Below are 13,951 nucleotides of genomic sequence, written 5' to 3'. Positions count from 1 at the left end.
ACGCGTGCTGGACTGAGCAAACTCTCACCAGTGTGGGAGGGTCCGTATCGAGTGATCGGCGTCCCCCGGCCGGGCTCCGTTCGGCTGGCCACGGGCGACGGCACAGAGCTGCCTAACCTGTGGAACATCGAACACCTTCGTCGCTTCTACCCCTAGTGGGGGTCGGGTGTCAGGTTTCGGGCTCGGGCCAACCCCGCGCCCCCCCCCGGGGCGTGCAGGGTTGGCCGGGGGCTTATCTTTTTTCTCTTCCGTATTTCAATAAAAGCATTTTCGATTTCCTAAAGGCTGTGTCTGTGCTTTTGTTTCCTTTTGAAGAATCTTGACTTGAAATAGGTCACTCGTGTTCAATCCTGCCCTCGGGGGCTCGGGTCGGCTAAAATCGCCAAACGGGGCCCAGAACCGAGCCGTGCCCCGGGGCGTGGTGAACTCCGGGGGGGAATCGGCAAAAACCCACAATCGGGTCACCCATAACCCTCGGTCACCACGCTCCCGGCCTGGCCAGTCTCGACATGTGGATCTCCCCAGGCACTAGCCTTGACCCGCGCCGTTTGAGGCTGGGACCTGGGCACGAGCCCTTGTTCAAGCCAAGACACAGAAGGACCATGGCACAGACCATCCTCGTCTCATACGCATAGTAAAATAAAATTGACACAAAGAATTTTTTCATCATTTTTGATTGCAGATTAAGTTGATCTATACAAAAAAGGGGCCCGAAGGCCTCGGAAGAAGAAGGAAAAGCTATTAAGATTGGCGGAGGCCTGGGGGCTCACTCCGATGCACCCGGGTCGCCGGCCTCGTCGCCACTATCGCCCACTCCGCTGGCATCGCCCTCCTCGTCGGAGTTGAGGGCGAACGCGAGCCGAGGATTCTGCCCGAAGAGAGAGAGAGAGCAGGGAGGAAAGGCCCCCGAGCCGAACGGCGGCCCAAGGCCCCCGACGGCCGGAGCTGGCCCTCCGCTTGCTTGTCCGACGGTGCCAGGCGCCCCCGACCCCCAGGATGGCCCCGAGGCCACTGCGGGAAGGCCGCGCCTGTCGCCCTCTAACCCCGAGGTCGTCGGCACAGAAGCCGAGTGCGCCCCGCGCTGCCTCTCGGATGAAGAGCGCCCTGGAGATGCGGCCCCTAGCGAAGAAGATCGGCCCCGCCGAAAGGCGCAGCGGCCCGTCTACTTTGTTAGCGAGGCCCTCCGGGACGCCAAAACCCGATACCCTCAGGCCCTCCGGGACGCCAAAACCCGATACCCTCAGGCCCAGAAGATGCTATACGCTATTCTGATGGCTCCGAGAAAAGCACCATCACCATATCTCCAGGCGAAGCAAATCGGCTCACCCAGATTCGTACGTCGCTCAAGTAATGTGGCAGTCTTGAAGAGACCGCCCATAACTGACGGCTAAGACACCGTTACCAATATGCGTGGTTTGAGACCGTTGGGTTTCTGCCCAATCACGGAGACCGGTCCCACCTGTCACCATGCTTTATGAGTGGCGTCATGCCCGACCGCTTCCCTTGAGAAGGATGATCGCCTTGACATAACGCCGGGGGCTACTGTCGGTGATATGGGACCGGGAGTATCGTGACTAGAGGCTTGAGGCAGACACAACCGCCCACGTGGCCTGGCACCTTCGGGGACGTCGGGCCCGAGGGTGAGGTGACCGCCCTCCTCCTGATTTCCCCGAGGGAGGGGTCGGGTGACTCCAGCCTCGCCCCCGAGGGCCGAGGCGCCCCGACCCCTCGCGTTTTGTACTCCACGTGTATGGGTTAGGTGAGCACAGCAGGGCTCACCTAACCGCATTTATTGCGCCTCGGCTAAGCGTGTCACGCCGCACGAAGTGCAGTGCAGTGCTCTCGATTATCCGGTCTGTGACCAGTCACAGACCGGTCAAATCGCGGGTTAGGTGGCGACAGGCGGTCAGACGCATGCTTCGCCCCATCCTGTCTAGACGAGAGCTTCTAGGCACTCGTCCCCGGCTGGAGCTAGCGTGTTACATCCCAGAGATGACACGTTAGCCCCGATCGATATATGCCAGGCTTCATCCTAACCATTACAAGCAAGATGTTGTTTGAAGAAGGGCAAACATGCACGTTGCTGAGCCGACGTGTGGAGGACAAGAATGACCGATTTGTGACCGGTCTGACACTGCTCATGTCGTCAGCACACAGCCACCTTCCCACGACGTGCCCGCCTCAGGCAGAAGTGGAGGTAGGTATGTGCCGTCCCATCGGAGGACGACCGTGCAAATCTCCGTCCATTTATGAAAAGAAGAAAAGTCCAGTTTGGAAAGGGAAGGGGGCATGTGGTATCCCCTTGAAATATAAAAGGAGGACCTTGCCCATAGAGAAGGGATTGGTTGATTCTTGCCAGATTTAGAGCCTAGAGCGGGGGAGAAGTGGGCAGACACTTTGTAGCTCATTCATACACAAATCCACAAAAACACAGGAGTAGGGTATTACGCTTCGCGGCGGCCCGAACCTGTATACATCGCCGTGTCTCGTGTTTCTTCCGGGCGAGCGATCTTTCCACACACAGCGAGAGCTTGAGATCTCACCCTAAGCCCCCGGCCGAACTGGCAAAGGGGGGCCTGCGCGGTCTCCCGGTGAGGAGCCACGGGCTCCGTCAGTGTGAATTTCAAAATGTATCCAGAAAAGGTTAGAAACTAACTGAAAATCACCTTTGCAAATCAAAGGAGTATGCAAGATAGTGGAAGAGATTTTGTAGCACTCTAACTTAAATATCCATCCGTTTATTTTTTTCAAATGAGTAATACAATTTTAATACTAAGAATACATATATATCCCATATTTCTCTTAAAGATATGCCATATAAACCTCGCTACGTTAGCTATGTACCTTAAAAACTATAATTTCATTTGGTTATAATTGAGACTGAAAAATATTTTATATCAAATATGAGTTCATCGTCGCTTGAGATCATGTGGCCTAGCCATGTAACCTCAAATGTCCAACCTCCCTCTTGACGGATTTTTTTTTATTTTCTACAAAGAACTCATGCAATATTTTTCTCATACAAATATCCTCATATATATACAATTTTTTGCTGCATATATAATCATCTACATTTTCCTTAAATATTTAAATCAGAGCATGCTGTTGTAAAGTTTAAGCACTACTTGCAGAAGGTCTTTCTAGCTTGCTAGTTAACTACTTGAGATTTTATTTTCTAAGACAAAATTAACCAATTATTTCTCATGAATTCCCCATCCTAAGAAGAGATGGCAAAACCATGCCCGATCCAATGCCCGACATCACCCACTCAAACCTGCCCACCAGGGTTAGCGGGCAAAACTCCGTGCATGTACCCATACTTGATATGCACAGGCATGTCCGATGGGTTCCCGGTGGGTCTCATATGAATAATATCTCAATAGATAGGTAATTTAACAAAGAAAAATAAAATCAATAATTTGCCAAATTATCAATTAGCAACGTTAATTTAAATTGCATCACAAGTTATCACCAACTAGCATCACAAATTGGTCAAGGGGAAGGGGCGTGAGAATTAAGAGATGCCCAAAATCAGCTAATACATATGTATTGCATCAGGCACGAGTTACCAGGAAAATATGTGCATATGAAGTGGAAACCTGCAAGCTATCGTTGCATTTAAAAATGGACGCTTGAGATTTGTCTACGTCACTAAGAGTAAAAATTTTACTCCTAGTAAACTTTTTACTCATGGTTAAATCTGGGAGTAAAATTTTTACTCTGGTTGACGTGGATTTTAGATCCAACAGTAGTTTCTAAGTTTTTCACTACATATATGGTTCGCACTACATATTTTTCTGATTTACCCATGGACAACAAATAAAACCCGGTTGCTGCCCACTACATCTTCAGGTCTTGAGCAAACGTACCCACATGTAAAAAATTGCACCCGCGCCCGTACCCATCGGGCTAGGTATTCGTGGATATCCAAACCCATAGGCAAAATTGCCATCCCTAATCCTTCCAAATAACTCATAGTCATCTAATCATAAATTAATTTCTTCATAAATTTCCATCACATCCCCTCTCACCACACCTACGTGGGAATTTAATTGTTCTTAAATGCCACTTACCCCCTCCGTCCCAACAAAAGACCAATCCTATGTGTCCAGATTCGTAGCTAGAAATTCATTTTTTTGGACGTTGTAGTAGTAATTGAGCAAATAAACATGAACCAATACATATCCATTCCATGTTATTGACAGTTCATTTTCTATATCTGCCTTTTATTCTATTTTAATTTTTTTCCTTGTTATTTTTCTTTCAAAAAATGTTTTCCCCCATTGTTTTGGTCAAGGTTTTTAGTTTGTTTACAGAACATTTTATTTCAGTGGTTTAGAACAGATCAAATTTTAGAGTGTTTTTTACAAGTTTTATTCACTTTGTGTAGTAAATACTCTCACTAACATTTAATAACTTCGCTAAACAACATGCAGTTCTTTTCATTTCTCTACAATGGAATCATGCAAAAATATATCATGAAATTCTCCTCATACAGACTCTTGCTGCGCATAGTTATCTTTATTACCATTAAAAGCTTTAAATGTGAGTTTTAATACTGTAGCTATATACATAAAGCCATACTAATTTACTTTCTGTAAGCAATTTGACATCTTATTTTTCCCGCTCCTGAAAAACTCATAGTCATCAAATTATAAATTGTTTTTTTTCTCAAAATTTTCCACGTCATCCCGTACCACTGTATAGATAGACACTACTACACTTATCCATTTGCTAGTGACTAATTGAGCAATTAAAACTGAACCCATTCACCCAACTCCATAATATTTACCAGCTCATTTTCCATATTTGTCTTTTATTCCATTTCAATTTCAGTTTCATTTCACAAAAAAATATATTTAAATACCAAGCGCTCCACATCCAATGGCTTCCAAGCTCTATATAATAGCCAACCACGCGTGCGCACGTGGCAAGCGCATGCGCACGTGCATCATCTTCTTCTCCGACTCCGGCGATGGGTTGCTCGAGCTCGAGGGACGTGCGCGGCGGCGCGGCGAAGCCACCGGCGGTGGCGGCTCCGGCGGCGGAGAGCCGGCGGCATAGCCTGCGGCCGTCGCGCACCGCCTTGGTTCTCACCTCCCTCGCCTTCTGCCGCGGCCGCCGCGACGACGCCGTGCACGCGTACTCCAGCCTGCCGCTGGAAGAGCCGCCGGCGAAGGGCGCCCATGTCTCCGTCGACTTCGACTTCCGCGCGCTCCCCGGAGAAGAGGATGCTAAGCGTGGGCTCAAGGCTGCCCTCGAGGACGCCGCGCCGGCGCGACGGTGCGCGTCTTTCAACGCGTCCTCGCCGCCGGCGGCGGCGAAGGAGGCAGAGGTGCGGGCTTTACCTGGTTTTGACCAGGGAATCATGTCCGGCCTCCGGGGCATCGTGGCGGCGGAGCCCTCGCGGTCGCCGGAGCGGGAGAATCCGACGACGCCGAAGGCGAGCGAGGAGGAGGCGGCGGCGGCGGCGGCGGCGTTCGACGACATGGGCACACCGGCGGCTCGCGACATCCCGGAGGTGACGGGCTTCGTGCGCGCGCGCGTCGACGAGTTCCACGAGAAGATAGAGAAGAAGAAGAAGGCGGCCAAGGCGGCCGATGAAGAAGCCCTCGACGTCGCGCCGCCGCCCCCGCGGCGGCCGGAGCGCGTGACGAAGGCATCCGCCGTGGTGGTGGTGTACTTCACCAGCCTCCGCGGCGTCCGCCGGACGTTCGAGGACGGCCGCGCCGTGCGCGCCATCCTGCGCGGCCACCGCGTGCGCGTCGACGAGCGCGACGTGTCCATGCACGCCGCCTTCCGGGCGGAGCTCCGCGGCCTCCTCGGCGACGGCTTCGCCGGGCCACCACCGCTCCCGCGCGTGTTCGTCGGCAACGGCCGCCACGACCTCGGCGTGGATTCAAAAATCTGGTCCTTTCACTCTTGATCCGACGGTCCACAGTGATTCTAATGCGTGGTACTGTTCATCCTCTGCATTAGTACCTCTAATGCAGAGGATCCGAATTGCAAATTTATAATGCATCAAAACATGGAATGCAACAAGCACAAACATATACCATACATCCAACCACAAGAGACGACAGATCCAACACATACTCAGACCTACAAACTTGAAAAAGAACAAGATCTTGCAAAATATATAATCACATAATAATATACTCCTACTGAACAAACATGAAGCAAGAAAAACATCCACAGGAGACCAAACCACCCAACTAAAACAACATCATTTTCTCTATCAGATCTGGACAATTAACATGCATTACTCCACCTAAATCAGACATATAAGAAGGGGATTGGGAGTTTACACGAGGGAATTGATAGTGAGATTAAGATAGGAATTTGATTTTTCATGCCAGTCTCTTGTTTGGTAGAGGTGGTGGAAATTAAGAGGGAGTTTAGTTAGAGATTAGGTCATTAATGAAAACGAATGGCTGAGATTTGTTTAGGCGAAGTAAAGGAGGAATTCCCTCCCAATTACCTGCCCCTACCCAGGTATTAAAAAGGAAGAAGTTCATTCCTCAATTCCCCATCCCCATCCCACCAAAATTCTCATCTCCCAACCAAACAAAACAGTTAATAGCCTCATCCCTCTAAACTCCCAATCCCTCCTAAAAACTCCCTTCAACCAAACAGGATCTAAAAACCAAAAAAGGGAAGAACAAAAATACTGAAAAAAGGGTCAAAGAATGAAGCTGCAGGGGGTGAGATGGCCTTACCTCAGACTCAGATCTCGCCGACCGGCGTTGAGGCGATGAAATGCGGGAGGAAGGACTCTCGCCGGCGACGAAAGCTCCCACGACGGCGCACACAAGGAGCCCCCAAACCCTAGGCCTTTTCTCCCAAACTAGGCCCAATACACGGCCCATATGGAGATGGAGCCCACAAGGTTGGCCCAGAGCTCTCGCGAACGTGCGGGCCCGTGTGGGCTGATCCAAATTAGGCCCATGCAGCTCGTCGCATCCGAGTCCTCTCCAAGCTCCGTCTTCTAGGGTTTGCGCCGCGACGAGCTCTCGAAGATTTCGCCGAGGAGAAATCCAAGAAGAAGAAGATTCACCTCGCGGCGATGGCCACCGTGCAACCCGCCGCCTCGGACCCCGCGCCTCCTCCTCCTCCGGAGACGGAGGAGCAGCCGGCCGCGGCGGGGGGCGAGGAGATCGCGGCGCTCGACGAGCAGCTGGCCGTCGCGGACGGCGGCGGGGATGATGGGAAAGCGGCTGCGGCGGCGGAGGGAGGAGGAGGAGGAGGAGGAGGGAAGCTGGTGGCGGAGACCATGCGCAAGTACGCCGCGCCGCGGTCGTCGCGGTACCACGGCGTCACGAGGTTTTGGGAGCTCTCTCTTCGGAATCCTAGCTCCCTCAATTTTTTTTCTGTTTTTTGGCTTGATTGGGTTTGGAATTTTTGGATTGGCTGCAGGTTGAAGTGGAGCGGCAAGTTCGAGGCGCACCTCTGGGACAACAGCAGCCAGGTCGAGGGCCGCAAGCGCAAGGGGAAGCATGGTATGTGATGCGCCTGATGATCCTAGCTAAGCTCGCTGCAAGCAAGATCTCTCATCCTTGTTGGTATCACTATGTAGCCATTGAAATTAGCTCTGGTTTAGTTTAGTTTAGTTTGGAAAGTGCCGAGATGGTGCACGCCTGATGATCCTAGCTAAGCTCACTGCAAGCAAAATCTCTCATCCTTGTTGGTGTCACTGTGTAGCCATGAAATTAGCACTGGTTTAGTTTAGTTTAGTTTAGTTTGGAAAGTGCCGAGATGGTACACGCTCGCTTGGTAGCTATGCGAAACAGCTGTGAGTTATTCCAATTACATTTCGTATCATCACAGATTTTTAGCTAGAGGCTTGACAACAGGTGGTTGTTGATAGCCGTATGCAATTTATTTGTTGCAGGGTGCACATATGGATATATTTAATAGTTGAATTCAATGAAGCGACTTGTAAAATGTGGTTTCGTAATTTTAATTTACTTTAAGGATTAATGTGATGCTTGAATTTGTGAAATGTGTATTTCGATATGGAAAGTAAGGAGCATGTAGCCCTTGGATTTAGAGGATTGTTGATTAATTATTTATGTAAGGAAGTATATCTGTTTTTCTTCTTAGGAGGTAGGGATAGCATTGGACAGCTACATTCAATCATTAGCTTCTTCCTCCAAGCTCTGGGCATTGAATTTGTTAGATGACCATGGCTCATCCTATAAGCTCTGGGCATTGAATTTGTTAAATGACCATGGTGAGAATAGGTCAAGGATAAGGGAACAATACAGAGATAGTCATTGCTATGAAAGACTATCACTTCCTTATGCTTCACTTTCCCTTCATAATTTCTTTCTTACCTGATTCTTCTTTGGATTTTGTGCATGGGGAATCTGGCACCTTTGGCTACTGGTGATTCAGTGTACCTAGGCAAGTGGTAATTGCAGAATGAATTCATTTGAAGCATAAATTTAGCTTACTTATAATTTAATTAACTTCATATTTGGCATTACAGGAAGCTATGTTACTGAAGAGAATGCTGCAAGGGCACATGACCTTGCAGCCCTTAAATATTGGGGTGCAGGGCCAAACACCAAACTTAACTTCAATGTAAGAACTGTCTGTTTCTTTGTGATATTCTGGGACCTGTTATTTTTTGGCATTAAGAGCTTTTATTTCTATACCAGGTTTCTGATTATGAGAAAGAAATCGAGAGGATGAAGACCATGTCCCAAGATGAATTTGTGGTGTACATAAGAAGGTCAGTGATAAATTTGAGTGATTACTATATGACACCGTTGTGTTATGATTGTTTTAACTTTTAACTGTTCTGCGTGTTTATTACAGGCAGAGCAGCTGTTTCTCAAGAGGAACTTCATCATATAGGGGTGTAACAAGGTGCTATTCTCTGCATTGCTAGAATAAGCCCATAATTATCTGGTCAAATGAATTAAATCATTATTTACTTATCCCTTTTGCTCCAGTTGAAAGAAAACGATTTGTGAATCATGTTAAACAAAGTATTCTGAATATTCTATTTCAATTTTGCAACTTAATCCCTTGGACTAAACAGGCGAAAGGATGGTAGATGGCAAGCACGGATTGGTAGGATTGGAGAAAGTAGAGACACCAAAGACATCTATCTTGGTACCTTTGGTGAGTGACCTAAATTTGTCCTCATTTATCTTTTGTGACTTGAAATATTGTGGAAAGTGAACTTGTTTGAAGCAAATCAGTCACTGAGCTTAATTTGCAGAAACGGAGATAGAGGCAGCTGAAGCTTATGACCTAGCTGCCATCGAGCTTCGTGGTGCCCATGCTGTGACCAACTTTGATATTAGTAACTACTGTGAAGATGGTTTGAAAAAATTAGAAGCCTCATCAGAGGTTCCAAAGCTACTAGAGGGTCCATCGAAGGCTGCGAAGCTCGCTGGACGATAGATAAAAGAATACAACTTGTAAATTGTTTTTTGTTTTATTTATTTTCTTTTTAACACCAAGTTGGCCCTTTTTAGTTTTCCCGCGCTTGTATGTGTTTTTCGAGATATTCTTATCTGCCGTGTTGTCATGCTGGTGTTTACCAGCTCCAGAGATAGGACCATGTGATGTTGGGGGTGTTCGGTTGATATTACTCTTTGGCATAATGATAGCTAGGCTTGTTACCTTCTCTGTGTTTGCTATATAGGTTTAGCACAGCTGCTGCCTGCTGGTGCTGCCTCATGTCCGATGTCTACGATGCTACATTGAAATGTAGGAATTTCGCAGACAAAGGAGAAGTTCAGTTCTCATATCAAGTCTTGTTAACCTGATTGAGATCATGGGCGTCATGTTGTTTTTGAGATCCAACAATTGTGAAAGTTCGTTTTTTAACTACCATTGTGAGTCCAGGTTGACACGGATTTACGTATTCAAGATTTTGTGAATGCTGCATTTGAGAATGCATAATCTCAACTAAAAGTTCAAATCCTAAGAGGCTGTAATTCGTGGTAGTAGGTCCCAATGGTATGGAGAAATTTGTGTATTCCTACACCTGAAGAATAACAATTCTGTATATAAAGTGAAGACTCGTCTTCCTGAATGGCCTTTCTTCCCCTAAAAATGTACAGCAAATTTTGGAGTTTCTATTGGTACACTGTCTCCATATGCTAGAAAATGGAGCATAAATAGACACAAAAAATTAGAGAACATCACAGGTACAACACAATGTGGCATACCTTCACAGCGAAAGAAATTACATACATATGGTTGCATACGATTTTCTGCACAAGTATGTGTTGCAATCTGTCATCACTTTGTCGCATTCCCAGTCGCCCAACACATCTATTGTATAGCTCGGCAGATCAAATGACGGCGTGGATGATGTTTTAGGTGAGCCATTCGAACAACATTACCCTTGGGTGCTCCAAGTATATTGCACTGTTCCCGTCGGTAATTCTCTCTATATTTTTCCATTGCCTTGACCTTCTTTGCAACCGAATTGGAGCCTCCGTACCTTCATCTTTCCGTTCAATGCCAGCGCAAGTACATCATACTCTTCTACAAACCATAGCTCTTTTACCGTGGCCTGAATAGCGGTTGACATATACATATTTAGTTCATGCATAAAGGTAGTTGCAAATATAGTGCTTGGTAAACAAATCAGGAACTCTTACCTGGAAGCCACGGATTTTTGAATTAACCTGTGCAACCAGGTCATGGAAGAACTTGACATGATCAAGAGACTGTGCATTACCCTACAACAAAGAATAGCAAACATACCAAGCAATGCCACATGAGATAGAATGAATAATTAAAAAACAAAGAACATAATACACTAGAGTAGCAGACAATTTTTGAGATACCAAACAAGTGTAAATGCAGAAAACATGTTTACAATAAGTATAAATCTTGTTTGAGTTTAAACATCAGCTTATGGCTGCCTTGCTTTTTGGAAAGTAGTTGGCCATGTATGTTTTCAGTAAACAAAATATTCTTGAAGTGGTTGATAATCAGTTGAAACTCAAAGTATTATATCCACTGTAATGCATAATGCAGCAAGATATTATATCCGCTTTTTATGGGCATCTTGCACAAGATAGGCAACAGTTTGAATGAAAAGAGAAGACAACTTTCTAGTGTCTAAAAGGGAAATTAATATTAAAAGTAACAAATTAGAACTCAGATTTCCATGCGGGCTACCTCTTGTGGGAGCTTTGGATGTCCCAGAATACGTGCCAAAGAGGTGTGAAGCATAACAGGATCATACTGCCAAAAGTGAAAAAGAACACCTTACTAACAGATTCATAGAAAATGTAGGATAGGTCAATAACAACCAGCAATCAATAATTGTATTCTGCAGTAGCCAGTAGGTCCTGAATTTCGAACTTCCTAGACTCTGAACATTAAATTTAGTGCAGAAAGGAATTCTCTATTTGGTCCAGAAAGTGAAATTTCAAATAATTTATTTGAGTTGCTCTTACAAGCTGCTTTTGGGGTGCACGAGGAAGAGCTTCTCTCAATCTTGAGCGGATATCAGCGGGATCAGTACCAGATTCAACCTAAAAACAGCAAAAAGGAAAAATACCAGTTCAGTCTGAAACTCTGCATACTAGAGGATGTTCGCTGAAATTAGCGTACAATAGAATAAGGTGTTTTTAAAGGCCCACACCTGCCACAGGCCAAGAAGCACTCCAGTTGATGTCAAAACCACTTGATCCAAGATAATTTTAAGTGGACAAACATCGTCGGTGACTCTTTTTACAGCATCCACTTCAGCTTCAATCTCAACAGTATTACACACAGATACATCAGTAAAAACTTGTATTGCATTTTCATGAACATCATACTCATCCAGGGCATGTTTTTACCTCATCTTCAGTTGCTACAATTGGTTCCAGGTGATGCGACGTGTGAAACATACTGAAGTGGTAGATGCTCATATTTTGGAACCAGATAGCTGGCAAAAGAGATCAACCAAGATATATAAAACCTCACCATGATAATCCAAGCACAGTTTCAAGTGTTAAGAAACCGAGAAATCAAGAAAAAGCAGGCAATTCAGAAACAGAACAGCTTCACATCACAAATGCATGATCAAGCTTTCTTTAATATTGGACAATTCAGCAAGGGTATAAATTCAGGCTTTTAAAAAGCACAGCTTTGGGTTACAGTCTTTCAGATAAACGAAGAAGCAACAGAAATGGTCAAGTTCTTCAGCAAAGATGCAGCTTTAGATACGAAAGATTAACCAAGCAATCTATAGCAGCAAGCAATTGAACCGATAGTTCTTCTTTAGACACATGAGTAATACCAGCGGATAGTTTAACTGAATACACTGAACATAGATTAGGACGACTGCAGTCACTCATGTAATTCAATAATATTATGTTGCAGAGCTAGTAAGCAAAACCTCACCTTGATTAAAATAAGGAAGAAACACTTCCTTCACAGCCTTCCTGCAATCACAAGAATAATCAATACACCAATATTCTGTCCTCACTTCCCAAAACATAACAAGAAAACTACACTACCAGCTCTGTCCTGCTACTACAGCTAAATTAAAATCGATTTCAGCAACAATTCAATTCACACAACAGGAGCTCGGATAAAACTTCAATACATACGATATCACGGAAGCAAACTCAGGATCCAGGTAGAGCACATTCGCGCGCACCGGCGGGTTGGCAGCCTGACAAGAAAAAAAAAGAAGAAAAGATTGTGACATTTCAGCAATGCCAATCACTACAGTGGAGAGCAAATAACTATAGCTATTTTGCAGAAAATAACCTTGAGCATGGGCACGACGGCGCCGTCCCTGGTGTCGAAGAGCTCCGACAGCGTGAGCGACTGCGACGTCTCGCCGCCGTCCAAGAACGCCGCGCCGCGCTCGTCGAGGTCCCTCGCCATCCTCCCGTACAGCTCCGCCCGCCGCGACGACACGGAGCCACCTGAAGTGAAACAAAAAAAAAAACATAACAGATAAAAAAAAATCCACAAATAAAAGAACAAACTTGTTTGACTCAAACAAAAATCGACAAGAGGTAGAATCGAAGGGGCAAGAAGATGACGAATTGGGAAAAGAAAAAAGGGAGGTGATGTGAGATTGATTGAGTGTTATACCTGGAATTGTGGGAGGGAAGGAGCCCATGGGAGGGCGGCGGAGGAGGAGGAGGAGGAGGAAGAGAAGGAGGGACGCCGGGAGGAAGCAGGCGGCGGTGGTGGCCGGAGATCTGAGGCGGGTGGAGCAGCTCGGGGGCTTGGTGGCCGCCATCGAAGGTGCCGGTACGCCGTACGCGTGTGACGACGATGGCACGTCTTCCTTCTTCTTCAGGGTCCAGCGTTAATCGTCGTCGGTCCTGTTTACTGGGACTTTCCAGAGAGAAAAAAATCTTCATTTCTTAATGCCACGTTTCGTGCAAAACAAATGTTTGTGGTCAGATACATATGTAGAATATACAGGCTATAAGAAGATTAGGGATAAAATATTGGATCCGACGGCTACCTACGTGTAAACGCGATGCGTGCTGTAGAAGTAGGGGATGGAAAGAGGATGTGTCCACTTATAAGCTGTTTGTTAGCTGGTAGTACCCAATAATCTAAAATAAACATCTTTAAAGTGTATTACTATATTATAGTAATCTTACTTATAAATTATAATAATCTATCATAATAAGCTATCTGTTTGTTTCAACTTATTTCTAATAATTTAGATTATAATAATCATAAGCTGAATCAAATAGCTATATGTTTGTTTCAGCTTATTTCTAATAATCCAGATTATAATAATTCTAAGCTGAATCAAATAGGACCTTAGGTTAGTAGAAATATGATTAACGAATTGACGAGGGAGAAATTGATAAGTACTTATAGACCTATAAAATTTATATTGTTGTTTATATGTGAAACTTATATTGTTGTTGTCTATAAGGAATAATATTGCTGAATTATTTTTTTCAAGGAGATATAGATGAACATATGGGCTACAACTTCAAATTTT

At 45.8% G+C, this 13,951-nt stretch overlaps 3 protein-coding genes across 4 annotated transcripts; 2 read left to right on the top strand and 1 right to left on the bottom strand.

The window, feature by feature from the left end:
• The first annotated feature begins 4,892 nt into the window (after nucleotides 1-4,892).
• Nucleotides 4,893-6,054, top strand: LOC112939832 (uncharacterized). Its single transcript, XM_026027325.2, has one exon. The coding sequence runs from the start codon at nucleotides 4,976-4,978 to the stop codon at nucleotides 5,924-5,926; it is 951 nt and encodes a 316-aa protein (XP_025883110.1). The 5' UTR covers nucleotides 4,893-4,975; the 3' UTR covers nucleotides 5,927-6,054.
• Nucleotides 6,055-6,965: 911 nt separating this feature from the next.
• On the top strand, nucleotides 6,966-9,638 carry LOC4344773 (AP2-like ethylene-responsive transcription factor CRL5). Of its 2 annotated transcripts, XM_015795417.3 has the most exons (8): nucleotides 6,966-7,323; nucleotides 7,417-7,499; nucleotides 8,398-8,406; nucleotides 8,492-8,586; nucleotides 8,664-8,737; nucleotides 8,824-8,874; nucleotides 9,050-9,132; nucleotides 9,233-9,638. In XM_015795417.3, exons 1-8 carry the CDS (start codon nucleotides 7,067-7,069, stop codon nucleotides 9,415-9,417), a joined length of 837 nt encoding a protein of 278 aa, XP_015650903.1. In that variant the 5' UTR covers nucleotides 6,966-7,066; the 3' UTR covers nucleotides 9,418-9,638. The 2 variants fall into 2 exon arrangements, with proteins under 2 accessions (XP_015650903.1, XP_066159728.1); XM_066303631.1 differs by lacking the exon at nucleotides 8,398-8,406.
• Nucleotides 9,639-10,046: 408 nt separating this feature from the next.
• LOC4344772 (uncharacterized) lies at nucleotides 10,047-13,267 on the bottom strand. The gene is made up of 10 exons (XM_015795415.2): nucleotides 13,075-13,267; nucleotides 12,742-12,902; nucleotides 12,579-12,643; nucleotides 12,370-12,410; nucleotides 11,823-11,911; nucleotides 11,624-11,737; nucleotides 11,436-11,513; nucleotides 11,155-11,220; nucleotides 10,629-10,709; nucleotides 10,047-10,540 (listed from the first exon to the last, which is right to left on the bottom strand). The coding sequence occupies exons 1-10, from the start codon at nucleotides 13,223-13,225 to the stop codon at nucleotides 10,415-10,417; spliced, it is 972 nt and encodes a 323-aa protein (XP_015650901.1). The 5' UTR covers nucleotides 13,226-13,267; the 3' UTR covers nucleotides 10,047-10,414.
• Nucleotides 13,268-13,951: the final 684 nt, after the last annotated feature.

This window comes from Oryza sativa, chromosome 8 (genome assembly GCF_034140825.1).
Source record: "Oryza sativa Japonica Group chromosome 8, ASM3414082v1".
NCBI classification, from domain to species: domain Eukaryota; kingdom Viridiplantae; phylum Streptophyta; class Magnoliopsida; order Poales; family Poaceae; genus Oryza; species Oryza sativa.
This window is presented reverse-complemented; position numbering and strand designations above follow the sequence as displayed.